Here is a 15126-nt window from a genome sequence, read left to right on the forward strand (position 1 = left end):
TTACTAGCAGGAGCAGGTGAGGCAGCAGAGAGCTGACATTGCAGAGACGCTGATGACCCCTCATGCTGGAAAATTCGTGTAATGCTTAAGCAGCATATAAGTTTAGAAGCCAGATTATGGTAAGGACAACTGATGAGGAGCTTGGGGAAATCTGGTAGTAGTAGTGCCATAAAGTAGGAGTTCAGAGCTATTCTTAAAAGGCCAAATACACATACATACAAATACATATGCTCCCAGAATTTTTATACATTCCATAAAGAGTTGGTGTAATCTTTTGTTTAGAACAATTTTTAATTTATTTTTCAGAAACACGTACAATTTTGAAATGACAGCAATATACCTGATATACCTCTGAAAAGTAATTTCCTGCTATAATCAAATTTCATTTTAATTCTATTTTATTAAAATAAATAAAATTCTGCCACACGTCTCCATTTAGACATTTAGATTTGCTAGAATAGATAGAATGGACTTTCGCACCAAAAATCAATGATACTATCATTATAAAAAATGATTACATAATTTGAGAGATATTTTGAGGGGAAGTAAAATGATCAGTTTATTAGAATATTGTTTCATGTTTTATATTCAGTGCTTGTGCTTCTGTGCTCAAGAGAACATATTAAAATTTTAAAAATATATTTATATTGATATATTTATATATGTATTATTTCTATTTAAATTTTATTATTTTATATTTCTTTTTAAAATTTTATGTTGTAACTTGCTTATAGTTTTACTACCTAGTTGTCCCTATAGATAGGTGCATTTCCAGGAGAAAGGCAATAAAAAGTTGATATAATTTTATAATTTATCTTACTGCTATCTCTTCCCCTTTCTATGCAGGAAGTCAGGAACTCATATTTTACCGTACTTACTTATTTGGCTTCAAGGTGCTGAACCAGGCTACTATGTGCTGATAATTCCTAATGAGCAGTTCACCCTTTTCTGCTTAGCTCTCTATGCTGGGAGGACAACCACACAAACTCTGTCACCTGGAATCCCTTGTCTGTCAGATTTTGGTTGGAGTCTACTGATGGAAGAAATAGGAGAAGGAAAGAGGTAGGGGTACTATACTGCTCTCTTCCTTCTGTGGGCTGTAGTTACATCCCTTCACAGCAACAGATTCCATTGGGTGGCCTTTCATGCACAGTCCCAACTCTCATTCAGACTCTGGTATTGTCATTTGCTCCTTTGCCCCATCAAGCTGAGGCACACTACAAGCTCCACTGTGGCTAAACTTTGTATGCCTCAACCACCCCTAGCTGGTTCATTTAATCTTGTCTGTTCTCTTTAAGTAGATCTTTTATTAAATGCCTTTTTTCTCATAAAGGGTGTCTGTTTCCTTCTGGGAAACTGATTTTATCATCTGTTGGTAGGTGATAAAAATAGGAAAGGCGATAGTCATCATGACAGCATTAGGTGCATATCATTGCTCAAATACTTTATTTGTTTGGTGATCTGGTTAGAAGAGTTGGTTCCATTGAAATAATTGAGGTTCCTTTCACCTAAGAGCTCAGAGCAGTTTGGAAAATCATTTCTCACATCTTCAAACAAAAAAGGAAAGGAATTTATCCCCAAAACTCTTAAAATTTATACAGGTGGATGTAGTTTGGGAGTTGTAACATGGATAGTTGTACTGGGCAATATGGTGGAGGGAGGGCTGGTTATAATTTGACTAGTAGCTGTGGTAGGAATTGTGGAGGTAGCTGCTGCTGATGTTGTGGTGGTGGGCTCTTTTGCTGAAAAGGTAGGTACTCTTGAAGAGGTGGTGGCTTCTGTTGTGATAGTGGGTTCTGTGAAAATGCTGGGAGTGGTTGTTGTGATAGTGGGTTCTGTGAAAATGCTGGGAGTGGTTGTTGTGGTAGTGGAGTCTGTGAAAATTCTAGTGGCGATTGCTGTTGTGATGGGTTCTGTACTAGTGTTGATAATTGCTGTGGTGGGGAATTCTGTGGAAACAGTGGCAGTTGCTGTGGAGATGGATTCTGTAGAAGTGATGATTGCTGCTGTGGTGGTGGGCTCTGTGGAAGTGATGATAATTGCTGTGGTGGGGAATTCTGTGGAAGTAGTGGTGGTTGCTGTAGTGGTGGTTTCTGTGATGGTTTCTGTTGTGGTGATGGGTTCTGTGGAAATAGTGATGGTTGTGATTGAGGCTGGTTCAGTAGAAGTGATGATTGTAGCTGTGGTGGGAATCTCTGTGGAAGTAGCGGTGGTTGCTGTTGTGGTGGATTCTGTGGAAGTGGTATAGGGTTCTGTGGAAGTGCTGATGGTTCCTGTTGTGGTGGTAGGTTCAGATGAAGTGGTGGTAGTTGCTGTAGTGGTGGTCTCTGTGGAAGTAATGGTGGTTGCTGTGATAGATTCTGTGGAGGTGGTATAGGGCTCTGTGGAAGTGGTGGTGGTTGCTGTTCTGGTGGTGGATTTTATAGAAGTGGTTGTGGTTGCTGTGTTGGTGGGTTCAGTGGATGGGGTGGTGATTGCTGTTCTGGTGGTTCTGTAGTAGTGATGGTTGCTGTAGCACTGGGTGCTGTGGAACTGATGGGTGCAGATGTGATCATGGGTTCTGTGAAAGTAGTAATGGTTCCTGTTGTGGTGGTAAGTTCATCTGAAGTAAAGGCGGTTGCTATGGTGGTGGAAGTGATGATTGTTGCTCTTGCGGTTTGTTCTGTGGAAGTTGTGGTGGTTCCTGTTGTGGTGGGAGGTTCAGTTGAAGTAGTGATGATTGCTGTGGAGGTGAGATTGGTGAAATCTGTGATGGTTGCTGCTGTGGTGGGTTCTATAGTAGTGATGATGGTTGATGTGGTGGAGGATTTTGTGGATGTAGTGTTGGTTATATGGTGGTGGACTCTGTGGAAGTGATGGTTACTGTTGTGGTGGTGGGATCAGAGGTGGTGGTTGCTATTGTGGTGGATCCTGTGGAAGTGATATAGGGTTCAGTGGAAGTACTGATGGTTCCTGTTGTGGTGGTAGGTTCAGATGAAGTGGTGGTAATTGCTGTAGTGGTGGGCTCTGTGGAAGTAAATATGGTTACTGTGGTGGATTCTGTGGGTGTCGTATAGGGTTCTCTGGAAGTGTTAATGGTTACCATTGTGGTGATGGGTTCTGTGGAAGTAGTGGTGGTTGCTCTGGTGGTGGATACAGTGGAAGCAGTGGTGACTGCTGTTGTGGTGGGTTCTGTACTAGTGTTGGTAATTGCTGTGGTTGGGAATTCTGTGGAAGTAGTGGTGGTTGCTGTGGAGGTGGATTCTGTAGAAGTGATGCTGCTGCTGTGTTGGTGGGCTCTGTGGAAGTGATGATGTTTGCTGTAGTGTGGAATTCTGTGGAAGTAGTAGTGGTTGCTATAATGGTGGACTCTGTGGAAGTGATGGTTGATGTTGTGGTGGTGAGTTCTGTGGAAATGTTGGTTACTAGTGTGGTGGGTTCTGTGGAAGTAATGATGTTTTTTTGTGGTGAATTCTCTGGAAGTGGTATAAGGTTCTGTGGAAGTGGTGATTGCTGTTGGTTGCTGTTGTGGTAGGAAGTTCATTTGAAGTGGTGATGGTTGCTGTGGTGATGTGTTCAGTGGGAGCAGGGGTGATTGCTGTTGTGGTGGGTTCTGTAGTAGTGATGATGGTTGCTGATTTGGGGAATTCTGTGGAAGTAGTGATGGTTACTGTAGTGGCAGGTTCTGTAGAAGTGATCGTTGCTGTTGTGGTGATTGATTCTGTGGAAATAATGGTGGTTGCTATTGTGGCAGGTTCTGTAGAAGTTAATATTGTTACTGTGGTGGGTCTCTGTGGAAGTGTAGTGGTTGCTGTGGTGGTGGAATCTATGGTAGTGATGGATGCTGTTGTGGTGGTGGAATTGGTGGTGGTTGCTATTGGGTGAATTCTGTGGAAGTGGTACAGGCTTCTATGGAAGTGATGATGGTTGCTGTTTTGGCAGTAGGTTCAGTTAAAATGGTGGTGGTTGGTGTGGTGGTGGATTCTGTAGAAGTGATGATTTTTTCTGTTGGGGGGTCTCTGTAAAAGTAGTGGTGGTTGCTGTTGTGGTGGAATCTGTGGAAATGATGGTTGCTGTTGTGGGTGTAGGTTCAGTTGAAGTGGTGCTGGTTGCCATATTGTTGGGCTCTGTGGCAGTGATGGTTGCCATTGTAGTGGTGGGTGATGTGGAAGTTGTGGTGGTTGCTATTGTGGTGGGTTCTGTGGAAGTAAATATGGTTGCTGTGGTGGATGCTATGGAAGTGATATAGAGTTCAATGGAAGCGGTGGTGGGTGCTGTGGTTGTGGATTCTATAGAAGTGATAAGTTTACCTGTGGTGGTGATATTTGTGAAAGTAGTGGTTGTTCCTGTTGTGGTGGTATGTTCAGTTGCAGTGGTGGTGATTTCTGTGGTGGTGGAGTCTAGAAAAGTGGTGGTGGTTGTTGTGGTGGTAGATTCTGTAGAAGTAATGATTGTTGCTGTGGTGTGGTATCTCTGGAAGTTGTGGTGGTTCCTGTTGTGGTAGTTTCGGTTGAAGCGGTGATGGCTGCTGTGGTGATATGTTCAGTGGAAGCAGTGGTGGTTGCTGTTGTGGCAGTTTCTGTAGTAGTGATGAGGGTTGCTGTGGTGGGGAATGCTGTGGAAGTAGTGATGGATATTGTAGTGGTCGGCTCTGTGGAAGTGATGACTGCTGTTGTGGTGGTGGGTTTTGTGGAAGTGGGATAGGTTTCTGCGGTGATGGTTGCTGTTGTGTGGTAGGTTCAGTTGAATTGGTGGTGGTTACTGTGGTGGTGGTGGCTTTGGTAAAAGTTGTGGTGGTTGCTGTGGTAGTTGGCTCTGTCGAAGTAATGATGGTTGCTGTAGTAGATTCTGTAGAAGTTGTATAAGGTTCTGTGGAAGTGGTAATTGTGGCTGTCCTGGTGATGGGTTCTATGGAAGTGGTCATAGTTGCTCTGGGGGTGGGTTCAATGGAAGTGGTGGTTCCTGTGGTGATGGATTCTGCAGAAGTGTTGATTGTTGCTGTGGCATTGGGTTCTATGGAAGTTGTGGTGGTTCCTGTTGTGGTGGTAGATTCAGTTAAAGAGGTAGTGATTCCTGTGGTGGTGAGATCAGTGGAAGTGGTGGTGGTTGCTAATGTGGTGGATTCTGTAGTAGTGATGATGGTTGATGTGGTGGGGGATTCTGTGGAAGTAGTGGTAGTTGCTGTAGTGGTGGGCTCTGTATAAGTGATTTTGTTTGCTATTGTGGTGGATTCTGTGGAAGTGGTATAGGGTTCAGTGGAAGTGGTGATGGTGGCTGTTGTGGTGGTAGGTCCAGTTGAAGTGGTGGTGGTTGGTGTTGTGGTGGGTTCTTTAGAAGTGGTGATTGTAGCTGTGGCAGTAGTTTCAGTAGAACTTGTAGTGGTTTCTTTTGAGTTGGTAGGTACAGTCAAAGGGAGGGTGGTTTCTTTGGTGGAGGGTTCTGTAGTAATGATAATGGTTGCTGTGTTGGTGGGCTCTGTGGAAATGATGGTTGCTGTTGTGATCGTAGGGTCTGTTGAAGTAGTTGTGGTTGTTGGGTTGGTGGGCTCTGTGGAAGTGATTGTTGCTGTTGTGGTGGGTTCTGTGGAAGTGGTATAGGATTCTGAGGAAGTGGTGGTGGGTTCTTTGGGGGTAGATTCCATAGAAGTGATGATTGTTGCTGTGGTGATTTCTCTGGAAGTTGTGGTTGTTAGTTCAGTGGAATTGGTGGTGGTTGCTATGGTGGTGGTGGCTTCACTAGAAGTTGTGGTGGTTGCTGTGGTGGTGGGTTCAGTTAGAGTGGTCATGGTTGGTGTAGTGGCGGATTCTGTAGAACTGATGATTTTTGCTCTAGTGGTGGGTTCTGTGGAAGTTGCAGTAGCTCCAGTTGTGGTGGTATGTTCAGTTGAAGTGGTGACGATTACTTTGGTGGTGAGTTCAGTAGTAGTGATGATTGTTGCTGTGGTGTGGGATTCTGCAGAAACAGTGGTGGTTGCTGTAGTGGTGGGCTCTGTGGAAGTAGTGGTGATTGCTGTGATAAACTCTGTGGAAGTGGTATAGGGTTCTGTGGAGGTGGTATAAGGCTCTGTGGAAGTGGTGGTGGTTGCTGTTCTGGTGGTGGATTTTATAGAAGTGGTTGTGGTTGCTGTGTTGGTGGATTCAGTGGAAGGGGTGGTGATTGCTGTTCTGGTGGGTTCTGTAGTAGTGATGGTTGCTGTAGCAGTGGATGCTGTGGAACTGATGAGTGCTGATGCAATGGTGGGTTCCGTGAAAGTAGTAGTGGTTGCTATTGTGGTGGTAAGTTCAGTTGAAGTAACGGTGGTTGCTGTGGTGGTAGATTTTTTAGAAGTGGTGATTCTTTCTCTTGTGATTGGGTCTGTGGAAGTTGTGGTGGTTCCTGTTGTGGTGGGAGGTTCAGGTGAAGTGGTGATGGTTGCTGTGGTGATGTGTTCAGTGGAAACAGTGGTCGTCGCTGTGATGGTGGGTTCTGTAGTAGTGATAATGGTTGCTGTGTTGGAGAATACTGTGGAAGAGGTGATGGTTACAGTAGGGGTGGCCTCTGTGGAAGTGATGGTTGCTGTTGTGGTGATGGGTTCTGTGGAAATACTGGTAGTTGTGATTGTGGCTGGTTCAGTAGAAGTGATGATTTTTGCTGTGATGGGGATCTCTGTGGAAGTAGTGGTGGTTGCTGTGATGGTAGAAATTGTAGGAGTGATGATTGTTGGTGTGGTGAGGGTTTCTGTAGAAGTGGTGGTGGGTGCTATTGTGGTGGATTCTGTGGAAGTATTATAGGGTTCATTGGAAGTGGTGACAGTTGCTGTTGTGGTGGTAGGATCACTGGAATTGGTGGTGGTTGTTGTGGTGTTGGTGGCTTTATTAGAAGTTGTGGTGGTTGCTGTGGTGGCGGGTTCAGTTAGAGTGGTTGTGGTTGCTGTGGTGGTGGATTCTGTAGAATTGATGATTGTTGCTCTGGTGGTGGTTTCTGTGGAAGTTGTGGTTCCTGTTGTGGGAGGTTCAGTTGAAGTGGTGATGGTTGCTGTGGTGATGTGTTCAGTGGAAACAGTGGTTGTCGCTGTGGTGGTGGGTTCTGTAGTAGTGATAATGGTTGCTGTGTTGGGGAATACTGTGGAAGAGGTGATGGTTACAGTAGGGGTGGCCTCTGTGGAAGTGATGGTTGCTGTTGTGGTGATGGGTTCTGTGGAAATACTGGTAGTTGTGATTGTGGCTGGTTCAGTAGAAGTGATGATTTTTGCTGTGATGGGGATCTCTGTGGAAGTAGTGGTGGTTGCTGTTGTGGTGGGTTCTGTGGAAGTGGTGATGGTTGCTGTTGTGGTGGTAGGTTCAGTGGAATTGGTGGTGGTTGCTGTGGTGGTGGAGACTTCATTAGAAGTTGTGGTGGTTGCTGTAGTGGTGAAATCTGTGGAAGTAATGGTGGTTGCTATGATAGATTCTATGGAAGTGGTATAGGGTTCTGCAGAAATAGTAATGGCTGCTATTCTGGTGGTGGTGGTTGCTGTGGTGGTGGGTTCAGTGGAAGGAGTGGTGATTGCTGTTGTGGTTGGTTCTTTAGTAGTGATGCTGGTTGCTATGGTTGGTAATTCTGGTAAAGTAGTGATGGTTGCTGTAGCAGTGGGTGCTGTGGAACTGATGGGTGCTGATGTGATGGTGGGTTCTGTCAAAGTTGTAGTGGCTGCTGTTGTGGTGGTAGGTTCAGTTGAAGTGGTGGTGATTGCTTTGGTGGTGGGTTTTGTAGTAGTGATGATTGTTCCTGTGGTGTGGGATTCTGCAGAAGTAGTGGTGGTTCCTGTAGTGGTGGGCTCTGTGCAAGTAATGGTGGTTGCTGTGGTAGATTCTGTGGAAGTGGTATAGGGTTCTGTGGAAGTGGTATAGGGTTCTGTGGAAGTGATAGTGGTTGCTGTTCTGGTGGTTGATTCTGTGGAAGTGGTGGGGGTTGCTGTGGTGAGGGTTTCAGTAGAAGCTGTGATGGTTGCTCTTATGGTGGGTTTTGTAATTGTGATGATGGTCGCTGTGTTGGGGGTTCTGAGGAAGTAGTGGTTGCTTGTGGGCTCTATGGAAGTGATGATTGCTGTTATGGTGGTGGGTTCTGCAGAGGTGTTGATTGTTGTTTTGGTTGTGGGTTCTACAGAAGTTGTGGTGGTGGGTGTGGTGGTGGGTTCTGCAGAGGTGTTGATTGTTGCTTTGGTTGTGGGTTCTACAGAAGTTGTGGTGGTAGATTCTGCAGAGGTGTTGATTGTTGCTTTGGTTGTGGGTCCTGTGGAAGTTCTGGTTGTTGATAATGTGCTAGGTTCTGTAGTAGTGATGATGGTTGCTGTGGTGAGTGATTTTGTGGAAGTAGTGGTGGTTACTATGGTGGTGGGCTCTGTGAAAGTGGTGGTGGTTGTTATTGTGGTGGGTTCTGTGGAAATAATAATGGTGGCTGTGGTGGATTCTGTGGAAGTTGTATAGGCTTCAGTGGAAGTGGTGATGGTTGCTGTTGTGGTGGTAGGTTCAGTGGAAGCAGCAGTGGTTGCTTTGGTGGTGGGCTTTGTGGAAGTGATGGTTGCTGGTGTTGGTGTAGGTTTAGTTGAAGCTGTGGTGGTTGCTGTGATGGTCAGTTCTGCAGAAGTAGCAGTGGTTGCTGTGGTGGTGGGTTCTGAAGAAGTGATGATTATTGCTGTGGTGGCAAGTTCCTTGGAAGTTGTGGTGTTTCCTGTTGTGGCAGTAGTTTCAGTTGAAGTGGTGGTAGTTGCTGTGGTGGTAGGCTCTGTGGAAGTGATGCTTACTGTTGTGGTGGTTTCTGTTGTAGTGGGCTCCATGGAAGTAATGATGCTTGCTGTAGAGGATTCTGTGAGAGTGGTATATGGTTCTGTGGAAGTAATTGTGGTTGCTATTGTGGTGGTAGGTTCAGTTGAACTTGTGGTGGCTGCTATGGTGGTAGATTCTGTAGATGTGTTGGTGGTTGCTGTGGTGGTATGTTCTGTAGAAGTGGTAGCGGTTGTGTGTTCTGTAGTAGTGGTAGTGGTTGTGTGTTCTGTAGTAGTGGTTATGGTTGCTGTGGTGAGGAATTCTGTGGATGATGTGGTGGTAGCTGTAATAGTGTGTTCTGTAGAAGTGGTTGTGGTTGCTGTGGTAGTGGGGTCAGTGGGAGTAGTGGTGGTTGCTATTTTGTTGGGTTCTGTGGAAATAATGATGGCAGCTGTGGTGGATTCTGTGGAAGTTGTGTTGTTTCCTGTTGTGGTGGTAGGTTCATTTGAAGTGGTAGTGGTTGCTGTGGTGGTGGGTTCAGTGGAAGCAGTGTTGGTTGCTGTTGTGGCAGGTTCTGTAGGAGTGATGGTTGTTGTGGTGGAGGATTCTGTGGAAGTAGTGGTGCTTGCTGTGGTGTTGGACTTGGTGGAAATAGTGGTGGTTTCTATTGTGATGGGTTCTGTGGATGTAATGATAGCTTCTGTCATGGATTCTGTAGAGGTGCTGTAGGGTTCTGTGGTAGTGGTTATGGTTGGTGTTGTGGTAGTAGGTTCAGTAAAAGTGGTGATAGTTGCTGTGGTGGCAGATTCTGTATAAGTGATCATTGTTGCTATGGTGGTAGGTTCTGTGGAAGTGGTGGTAGTTGCTGTTTTTATGGGTTCAGTGGAAGTGATGGTGATTGCCACAGTGGTGGGATCTGTAGAAGTGATGGTTGCTATTGTGGTGGTGGGTTCTGTGGAAGTGGTGGGTTCTCCTGTGATGGTGGAGGGTTTTGTACTGTTAGTAATAGTAGGTGTAGTTGTGGTTGTTTTAGTAGAAGGTGGAAGGCACCCTTTTGTGCTAGGAGCAAGAGGGGATGGATGGCGCCCTTTTGTGCCAGGAGAAGGAGGGGGTAGAATGTACCCTTTTGTGCCAGGAAGAGGAAGAGGAAGCAGAAGGTGCCCTTTTATGCCAGGAGCAAGAGGGGACAGATGGCGCCCTTTTGTGCCAGGAGGTGGAGGGGGCGGAATGCGCCCTTTTGTGCTAGGAGGAGAGAGGGGCGGAAGGCGCCCTTTTGTTCCAGGAAGAAAAGGGTGTCGAAGGTTCCCTTTTGTGCCGGGAGGAGGAGGGGGATGGCGCCCTTTTGTACCAGGAGCAGGAGGGGATGGATGGCGCCCTTTTGTGCCAGGAGGTGGAGGGGGCGGAATGCGCCCTTTTGTACCAGGAGCAGGAGGGGGATGGCGCCCTTTTGTACTAGGAGCAGGAGGGGACGGAGGGAGCCCTTTTGTTCCAGGAGGTGGAGGGGGCGGAAGGCGCCCTTTTGTGCCAGGAGGAGGAAGGGGTGGAAGGCGCCCTTTTGTTCCAGGAAGAAAAGGGTGTCGAAGGTTCCCTTTTGTGCCAGGAGGACGAGGGGGATGGCGCCCTTTTGTACCAGGAGCAGGAGGGGATGGATGGCGCCCTTTTGTTCCAGGAGGTGGAGAGGGCGGAATGCACCCTTTTGTGCCAGGAGGAGGAGGAGAGTGAAGTCGCCTTTTTGTACCAGGAGCAGGAGGAGGTGGAAGGCGCCCTTTCCTGACAGGAGGAGGATGTGGAGGCAGGCGACCATTCCTGTGAGGAGGAGGTGGTGCAACTTGCCATTTTCTACCAAGAGGAGGAGGATGTAGCATGCACCCTCGTGAATCAAGATGAGGAGGTGGTGGAATAAGTCCTGGGCCACTGGCAGGAGGAAGTGGTGGTAAAACTCTTCTTGGCTTGTAGGGTACAGCAGATGGTTGTAGCTGTTGGGGTAGATATGGTCCCCTGGGAACGCTTTGACTCTCACTGGGCTGTGGAGATAAAAACCAAACAAAAAGCAAAAAGATTTCTAAATTTTAGCATTTAAAGTTCAAACATTAATATATGTACTTAAAAAAATCATACAATCATATATTTCACTGAGAAAATAAGTCAGGTAAAAGAAGGAATAGAGAATTTCTCTTCTCTTCTCGAAGTCTGGGCACTTGATGAAACCTAGAATAGCGATAAATGCAAAAAACAAAACGGAAACGAACAAACAAAAACTTTACCCTCTGACCTACAAGTTTCAGAGGAGGCCAGATCACTTTGATTGCCTAATAAAAGAGACTATCTTTGGAAGTAGCTTCAAATGTAGGGAAATACTCCAGTGGAACTACCTGGAAAAATCTTTATTACTCCACATTCCAAGGAATCAGTGAGATTCCAGGCCCTGAGCCATTAATTAATTGTGTAACTATTTATTGAGATCTTTTTATAGGCAACACACATTTTTAGGGGCTAAAGGAAACAAATTTAAGACCTGAACCCTTCCTTACAGGAGTCTGAAATCTAGTAGGAACTATAACCTTCCAAACTACAATGCAAGACAATACAGTAAAAAGTATGTGGGAAGTTGTATAGTGTGTTGGTTAAGACAAAGACACTGGAGTGTGATTGCTAGAGATATTCCTTCTGTTGCATACTAGCTGAGGTGCCTATAGTGTCTCTGCTTCTGCTTCTTCATTTCTAAAATGGTTCTAGAAATAGTTACTGTCTTATATAGTGATATGATTATATATAATCTATGGAAAGTGCTTAGACGTGATGACGTATGGTGAGGACTCAATATTAATGTGAGCTATTTTGTACTCTATGAATACCAAGCATACTGGCTTGTGGATCTGATAGCAGGTCAAGAAATAATTGATAAATAGTGCAAAAAATTCTGATGCAATAGCAATTTTGAGGCAAAGTTTAATTTTGGTGAAAGAGAGAATTAAGGATTGCCTTGTAGAAAAGATAACGTTTGAAATGAAGCTTAAATAATAGGGTTGAAATGAGGAAGAGAAATACAAATTAAAAGAATTTTGTAAGCAAATGAATAGGGTCAGGAAATAGAAGTCCTAGTTTAGGGACAGTCAGAAGACCAGTTTGTCTGAAACAGAAGTTTCAGGAAGATGCAAGACACTGGTCACTCTCTTGTAACTTTCAATTACTTGCTTCTGTGTCTTTTTGCCATTTTGCCCTAGGAAACATCAAACTTCTGGATCAACTCTATACAAACTATCTTCTCTATTTCTACTGCCAGGGTGGTGAACATTGCTAGAGAATGCCACAAATTCCCAAATATTATAGATTTATAGCGTCCACCCTCATCTGGCACTCGAGCAGTGCTAATCCATTCTCCCCCATTTTCCCAAAAAGGCTGTCTTCTCAGCAGCTACACCTCTTTTCTAACCCTCTTCACTCCCACCCCCAAGAGAAGACGATCTTGCTTTCTATTTCACAAAACTGAGGCTTTCACATGGAGAAGTTTGCTTTCCTGCCCACATACCTATAAAACTCACCTATATCCAGCTGTTTTCTCTTCCTGTTTATAACCAACCTCTTTACCTGCATTCTGTACCTATCTTCTCTCCCTCTCCAGGGCCTTTTCTCTTTCAATTATCACCTTTCACTCTTCACTTCAACCTCTTTTTAATCCCTGGCTGTATTCTCTCAGTCTATAATATCAGTTTACATCTCATATATTAAAGAATCCCATTCTCAACCTGGTATACCTCTGTAGCTAGCATTACAAGCCTATCCTGTTCCATTCCTAGCCAGATGTTGAGGAAGGCTAGACTAGATTTTCTGTTCCTACTTCTTAATATCTATTTCCTATTTATCCTGGTTTCTATTCTCAAAACACAACTGAATCTCTTTTACACAGATTAGTGATGACAAAAATTCTAAGTCATTTCAAACAAACAACCCAATCAAAAAATGGGCAGAGGGCCTAAATAGACATTTCTCTAAAAAAGACATACAGATGACCAATAGGCACATGAAAAGATGCTCAACATAGCTAATTATTAGAGAAATGCAGATCAAAACTATGAGGTATCACCTCACACTGATCAGGATGGCCATCGTCAAAAACTCTACAAATAATAAATGTGGAGAGGGTGTGGAGAAAAGGGAACCTTCCTACATCATTGGTGGGAATGTAAATTGGTGCAGCCACTATGAAGAACAGAATGGAGGTTCCTTAAAAAACTAAAAATAGAGTTACCAGAAATGATCCAGAAATCCCACTCCTGGGCATATATCCAGAAAAGAGGAAAACTCTAATTTGAAAAGATACATGTACCCCAACATTCATTGCAGCACTATTTACATTAGCCAGGACATGGGAGCAACCTAAGTGTACATCAACAGATGAATAGATAAAGAAGACATAGTATATATATATATATATATATATATATATATATATATATATATATATATATATATATACAATGGAATATTATTCAGCCATAAAAAGAATAAAATATTGCCATTTGCAGCAACATGGATGGATCTAGAGATTATCATACTGAGTGAAGTAAGTCAGACAGAGAAAGACAAATACTGTATGATATGACTTATATGTGGAATCTAAAAAATAATACAAAAGAACGTATTTACAAAACAGAAACAGACTCACAGACATAGAAAACAAACTTATGGTTACCAAAAGGGAAGGGCGGGGGAGGGATAAATTAGGAGTATGAGATTAATAGATACACACCACTATATATAAAATACATAAACAACAAGGATTTACTGTATAGCACAGGAAGTTATATTTAATATCTTATAATAACTTATAATAGAAAAGAGTCTGAAAAAAATATATGTATAACTGAATCACTTTGCTGTACACCTGAAACTAACAGTATTGTAAATCAACTATACTTCAATTAAAAAAAAAATCTAAGTCATTTCAGAAGGATCCAAAGCCATGTTTTTTTTCTTTGCACATGACTGATTTCTCTCTGGCTACATGTATTTGAATTATTTCTGGATTATTGACCAAAGAGCTTCCAAAGAACTTTCTATTCAGGATCCTTTGACTTATGGGCAGATGAAGAAAAATAAACCAGGTTTACAAAATTCTTTCTTTCTTTATAACTTGAAATAGAAAATACTAAGATTTCCTAGTGAAGTGGGAACTAAAATATGAATATTATGAAGATAAAATGAATCAGATAGAGGCTGGGGTATTAATAAGAGCCACATGTAAACTAAGCTGTGAGAACACAGAAACTGTGAGTGAAGAGAGTAAGTCTCCTGAGAGAGAGAACAGTGCAGAGATAAGCAGGTATGCCATGAGAAGTGGGACTGGTTCTGAGGGCTGCCTGAGTTTGTTGTTGCAGTTCTAATTTACCTTTATTCTTGTGTTGACTTCCCTTTTCTTGTGTTCTTTGCAACCAACAAGAAAGCCTGTAACACCATGTAACCTCACCTCTTGCCATTCCCTTCTTCATCCTTGCCTTGACCATATAGAACTATTGCTTGCTTTGACTGAACAGACCACATAGAACTATCAACATAAGGAGCTGTTTCTTGCCCCTGTGCCTTTGTACAGGCAATTCTAGCTGAGAATGCTTCACTCCCTCTCTAATGTCCATCCACCTGGGAAGCTCATTGCCTTCCTTCAAAATGTTTAAGTAGCTTCACACCCCCTCAATTTAATTTGAAAATTAAAAAAATTATATAACAAGTGTCTTTATACAATATATAATCAACCAAATTTTTACTTTTGTGAAACTTTCACTGGAGCCCAAACAAACTTCATCACTTTTTTCTCAATAGTGATAGTAAATATTTGTTTTGATATTTTTCTCTCTTTTTAAAAATATCACTAGCTGTTTTATTGTTGTTGAAGAAAGAGATGGTATCTTCCTCAGCTTTCTATCTCCAGCATCTCAATCAGTGCCCAACACCTTTGTGGGGCTGAGGAGGAGGTAAGTTAGGTGTCCTTACTCTTTATGTTGCTTTAGCACTTTTATTATAATACTTATCACTTACCATATTGTACCGTAATTGTTTAGCTCCCCCCTCTCCCCCCCAAAAAACCCCAAACAAAAAACAATGTCTCTATTTTGTTCATCTTTCTATCTCCAGTTCCGGCACCTTCTAGGCTCTCAGTAAATGTTTTTGAATGAATGGATGTAGACTCTCATGTTCTTAAGTCATGGTCACTGTCATTAATGAAGATAAAGTTGCCAAGAGGGAAATGAATCAATTAAGTTTTTATCATTTTGAGTTTGAAAAGCCATGGGACTTTGTAAATGCAGATTGAAATCTCAGAGCTGGGATTCTATAATCTTTTAAACTACAAAGGATTTGTTTTAAGTTGCATTAGTTTCACAATTCAGACTTCTTGAGTAAAAATGCACCATTAATTCATAAGACTCTT

At 43.3% G+C, this 15126-nt stretch overlaps 1 protein-coding gene across 1 annotated transcript; it reads right to left on the reverse strand.

Moving 5' to 3' along the window:
* Positions 1-1444: 1444 nt before the first annotated feature.
* LOC309660866 (uncharacterized protein) lies at positions 1445-12296 on the reverse strand (the record flags this gene model as incomplete). The annotated part of the gene is made up of 2 exons (XM_082461943.1): positions 1445-10726; positions 12291-12296. The coding sequence occupies 2 exons, from the start codon at positions 12294-12296 to the stop codon at positions 4343-4345; spliced, it is 6390 nt and encodes a 2129-aa protein (XP_082318069.1). The 3' UTR covers positions 1445-4342.
* Positions 12297-15126: the final 2830 nt, after the last annotated feature.

This window comes from Balaenoptera physalus (genome assembly GCF_965194825.1).
Source record: "Balaenoptera physalus genome assembly, chromosome: 5".
In the NCBI taxonomy this organism is placed as follows: Eukaryota; Metazoa; Chordata; class Mammalia; order Artiodactyla; family Balaenopteridae; genus Balaenoptera; species Balaenoptera physalus.